The sequence below is a fragment of the Salvia miltiorrhiza genome, chromosome 8, assembly GCF_028751815.1.
Source record: "Salvia miltiorrhiza cultivar Shanhuang (shh) chromosome 8, IMPLAD_Smil_shh, whole genome shotgun sequence".
Classification (NCBI taxonomy): domain Eukaryota; kingdom Viridiplantae; phylum Streptophyta; class Magnoliopsida; order Lamiales; family Lamiaceae; genus Salvia; species Salvia miltiorrhiza.
The window spans coordinates 9154035-9159418 of NC_080394.1; the positions used below are offsets into that span (position 1 = coordinate 9154035).

Here is a 5384-nt window from a genome sequence, read left to right on the forward strand (position 1 = left end):
CCAACTATCTCATATGGAAACAACATGCTAGCGCTATTGCTACCATCAGAGGGTATGGATTGGAGTCGTTTATCTCCCACGATGTAGTGCCACCTTCATTGATGCTTCTTAAACGAAAGAGGTTGATTTTACCCCAACTTATTCCGTCTAGGTTAGCCTTGATTCAGTCGTTGGATTAGGCACTACAAGAAGATATGGATTATGCAATATAAGCTTCAGCTGCAAACACTCAAGCAAGAAAAGCTTTCCATGAAAGAATACTTGGGTAAGGTTAAAACTTGTTGTGATCTCATCAACTCTAACATGATCTAAGATGAATAAGGAAGATCAAGTTGTTTACATTCTGGCTAGTCTTGGACCAAAGTATGATTATGTTATGGTCACAGTCATGCCTAGGAGTGACAACTAGAAGATGGAACATCTTCAAGTCTACCAATGTGATAAATCGTGTTTTCGGCAGAGAAATGAGACATGTCAAAACTCTAAAGAAAAAGACAATCAACAAGGCTATGGTGGAGGTAGATGATCCAACAAACTCACTTACCAATTGTGCTTCCAACTCAGCCACACTACACCAAAATGTGGTAACGTTTTGCCACCAAGTTAATGCCATATAACAGGCTGCAACTACAATCTCAGCACTCTACTGGTCAAGCTCACAATATGAATGCGAGCAGTGCCCTAACCTCTGCACTTTTGGAACACAAGTTTAATGGAATTTGGTTTCCTAATCCTAGTACAACTAACCATGTGTCTTCTGATTTCAACAACATATTGTGGGAACAACATGATTCAAATGGTAAAGGGATATGGTGTTGATATCTCACACATAGGTACTGCTATTCTCTGTTTTTTATACTAAAAAACCTCTTTCATGTCCTTAGTGTCTTTCAATTATAATAAGAAAACAAAGTGCTTTTTGAGTTTCACCTTTTCTCCTGTTTGGTTAAGGAGCCAACTTCTGATTATGTGTTTCTCAAGGCTATCCTTCAATTAAGAAAAACATATTAGGCCGAAAAGAAATCGCTTAGTGCACTTAGCTTTTATTGGGTTTGAAAACTAGAGAAGTGTCCATATTTTTCAAGAATTTGTTGTCAATATATGATGATGTAATAACCTTCAAAAATTTCTTATAGTCGTGTCCCGGAAAAAATTATATGTACACATTTTGATTACCTTTTCTTTCTAATTAGGAAAAAAAGATCCAATACTCTTTTAGTTAGGAATATTCAGAGCCTACAGAAACCAAGCCTTAATATTTGAAAAAAAAAAATCGAGAAAGTGAAGTTATATGATTGGATTGATTCAAAGAGAATGAATTGGGTATCACACATCGCTTTGTCTACCAATTGTGCCCAATATTTTGAAAACTTTTCAACTAAAACTAGAATAAAACGTGTCTTTAAAAAAAAGAAAAAGAACTAGAATAAAACATATATGTTACAATATCTTTGTCGTAAGCTAAGATATTTATTGTAACGTCTCTATAATATTCGTCGTAAGCTGAAATTTATCCTGCAAGACTGTAACATCTTTATACTCCTTATACAAATGCAAAAATTATCAATAAAAAACAAAAGTGAAACTTCCAAATAATAAAAAGTCCTTCTCAATGAGTCACTTTTTCATCTAGAAATTGCCGTTGGTATCCTATCCACAAAAAAAACTAGATGTATAATGTATAATAGTAATAATCACAATATTCAGGTATGAAACTATACATGGGTGCCGACCGTTGATTATTGGCATCAACGGCCGCAGGACGACGACATCGACGTATCGTTATCATACGTGGTCGTCGTAGTGGATGCACCCCCCGCCGATGCAGCGAAAAACAAGTCGGACAAGTAATTGTTCAGATCTTCAGGGGCATATTTGACAATTGTCTCCACTCCGAATCTGAATCTCCTCGCGTAGTTGTCTCTATGCTTATTATAAAAGATCCGGTAAGCCGGCACGACTCGTTTGGCTAGAGAGATCTTCACATTGTCTCGCAGTTTCGGGTCGGGTATGACCCACGAAGTCTGCTTCTTGTACGCCTCCTCGAAAGCTGCATTGAACCGTTCGAAACGATCCGTCACTTGCTCGGGAGAAATCTCGGCCATCGGATCCTCGGGTAGTGAAGAGATCACTTTGCTCCATCCCATCCGCTCGTAATTTCCAAGATATTTGCTTACTTTCAATCGGTTTTCGGATATCCATTCGGGTCCCATCAGGAGCCCCAGTTTGGAGTTTCGGACCTTGGAAACGACGTAGTTTAGATTGTTGGCCAGGAACAAGTAGGACAATGCGACGTCGTTGTACATCACCGCCTTGCCGTCGAGCTTGCAGAGGAGCACGAGAATCAGCCACGCTAATCTGGTGGTGATCGCTGCCACGCATGGGTCGTCTGCCAAGGCGGAGGTGGGGCTCGAGAAGTAGGCCTGCGGCAGAGGCGTCTCCGCCGCCACCGACCAGTCCGCCATGATCACGGAGACAGCGCCGCTGTAGTCGGCGAGGAAGACAAGGTAGTTCATCACGTAGCGCGTGAGGGGGTGGACGCCGCCGCCGGCCGGCGTCTTCGACGAGTCTTTCTGAATCGCCGCCTCGAATTGTGTCAGTATAATCCTCACCCCTTCACCAAGCTTTATCAACGCCGCCTCCGCCTCAATCCTCACAGCCGCCACCGATTCGTGAGAGAAGATCGACTCGATCTCTGGCCACAGATCGGAAATCGCTTCGAATAGGTCGAGAGCGCGGAACATCTTCTCCGGCGACAGGATCTTCTTGCTTCTCCCGAACACCTCTGGAAAACTGAACAGCCTCAACGCCGCATCCTTGGAGATCTCGGTGAAGCACGACTCCGCGATCTTCTCCGACGAGGAGAAGACGATGTCGCAGAGGATCCTTTCGCCGCAAAATAAGGTTTTCACGGCAATTTTCACGGCGTGCAGCCAGACTTTAATTTTCTGCTCCAGAACGTTCCAATCCATTTTCTGCATCTGGTGTTGGCTCAATTTCTCAACTCCTAGATAATACAAAGCCTCATCAATTATCGATTTTCTGATGAGTTTGTATATTGTGATGCATTCTCTCGCATAACCAGACGCAATCATACAGTCAGCAATATTCCTCAAATCCGCCATCGCAAGATCCGCCTCCGTATTCTCGCCGCGAGGCGGAGTGCGGGGCGGCGTCGTGCTTGTGCTCTCCTCTCCTTCATCGGAAATTTCATCTTCATGGTAGTAGTCCGAGACGCTGGATCGGGCTGAAGCCCTAGACGAGCGGCTTGAAACCGATTCGGAGTCGAGATTTTTTCTGTTTGCAGATAAAATGACGTAGAACTCCTTCTCTAACCTCTTGATGGCAATCTGCATCAAGTTCTGAGCTCGGACGAGTTTGTCCGAGCTCGAACTCAGCTTGACGTAGTAGTGCATCGCCTGCTGCAGGCCGCTCACAGCATCGAGAAATCTTCTCGCTTCTCTTCTATCATCGACGAAGAGCGATGAGAATTCCTCGTGCCTGTGGGAGTCGATGCTGCATGCCATGATAATAACCTCGGCGAGGTCGAGATTCTCCTCCATCATCGTCTCGGAGAAGGTTTGGTGGCTGGCGCGAGACGACGGCGTGGATGACGGAGAGTCGGAGGCAGAGGAATGGTGCGACGGAGAAGACCTCTTGGAAAAAATCGAACCTTTCATTTTTAATTTGATTGATAATGAGAAATCTTGATTGATAATGAGAAATCAAGATATTTGATTGATAATGAGAAATGAAGATTACGTTTGATGATGATGGTGTTTGAGTAGAACAAGTAATTATTGAGTGGTGGTATTTTGTTGCTTGAGATTGAGATTGATGGATTACTGTGAATGATAATGAGGAAGGGGCCTGGGGTATATATAGAGAGAGAAAAGTGGGTTTGACTGATGAGAGAGAAAGATGGTTTGAAAAGGGCGACGCGGTGTGGGTGTTATTCGTTGAATAATAATCGAAGGCGATTGGTGGGCGTGTCGTAGTCAGCATCGATAATTACCATGGATTCGAATGTGGACGATGTTATACATGAAGTTTTACCAGGTTGTCTCAAGCTGCAGTTTCCATCAAATTTCATGCATATATGTACATTTTGCAGTGAAAACCGAGGTGCAAAACAACAAGGACTAAGATTTGTAACTTCAATCCGCGTTGACTCGCTTTTAAGATTGATGTCATAAACAAAATCTTGTGAATATATTGGATCCTCATTCCTCACTTTCTATAATACTATGTACTATATGTGTAATGATCATATTAACATTGAATAACAGAAAAATATATTGACAGTCCCCAACTTTATGTACACAATTTACTTTATTGTATATTTCATTTAATTGATTTAGATAATCCATTACTTAATTAAAATAGTTAATGAATGCACAACATTGACAAGTTGATTATCTAATAACTCGAATTACATTCTAAATATCGAAGGTGAACTGAAGTCCTTAATGCTATCATATTGTTGATGTGGATGAACTCATTAATTTTATGGGATCCAAGCTCAAATTAATAAAACAAAATTGAGCTCATAGAAACAAACCAACTGAAGTAGAAGTAAGAAACACAATTAAAGGGTGTGCGTGTGTTGACCAAACGGTAAAGGTTAATGTCTAAGTCCAAAGGTCTTGGGTTCGAGTTTTCTGTGGCGCAGCCTTTTAATTTCTTTATTTAATATTGTAAACTTATCCAAAAAGAAACACAATTAAAGGTTATTAGCATTTAAATTTACCAATTTCAGAGGTAGTCTGATTTTGCATATGAACTTTGAAAAAAGTAAAAAAATATTTGAATTTTAATATTATAGTAATTTTGCCAAAAATTCAATTTTTGCTCAAATTTAAACGCACCAAATATTTTTTTAAGGTAATTGTTCTATAAAAATAAAACGAGCCATTAAATCCTGAGCATTTTCATGATCATATTTCTAAAGAATGTTAGCAGGCGTACCTGATTGATTACATATTTGGGGATGTAGTTGAGTTTGAATAGTATTGATTCCAACTTTGAGGGTGCGAATGATTCCTCTCCATATGTCTTGATACTATGCCATAACCTCATCCCACTGTCTATTTGTAACTACTTGAACAATAGTTATAATACGCCCTGAATTTTTCCGGGGCATTAGAACCTTCATTTGGATCTCTTGATCTACTCACTTAATTTTCTGAAATGTTTAACAAATATATTAGATGTAAGTATTTTTTTTACCCTTATCATTACCTCTAGTTGTGGTTTCCTCCACATCATGTTGTGCTTGACCGGCCTCATCCCTTTGCAAATTGCGTGCATCCTCATTTTCTTGCAATTGTCGAGCATATTGTTCACCGATCATTTCGGCAGCCTCACAGCGTGATATTAATGGA

General features: G+C 40.6%; 1 protein-coding gene across 1 annotated transcript; it reads right to left on the reverse strand.

Moving 5' to 3' along the window:
* Positions 1-1593: 1593 nt before the first annotated feature.
* LOC131000739 (exocyst complex component EXO70H1-like) lies at positions 1594-3854 on the reverse strand. Its single transcript, XM_057926789.1, has one exon. The coding sequence runs from the start codon at positions 3678-3680 to the stop codon at positions 1749-1751; it is 1932 nt and encodes a 643-aa protein (XP_057782772.1). The 5' UTR covers positions 3681-3854; the 3' UTR covers positions 1594-1748.
* Positions 3855-5384: the final 1530 nt, after the last annotated feature.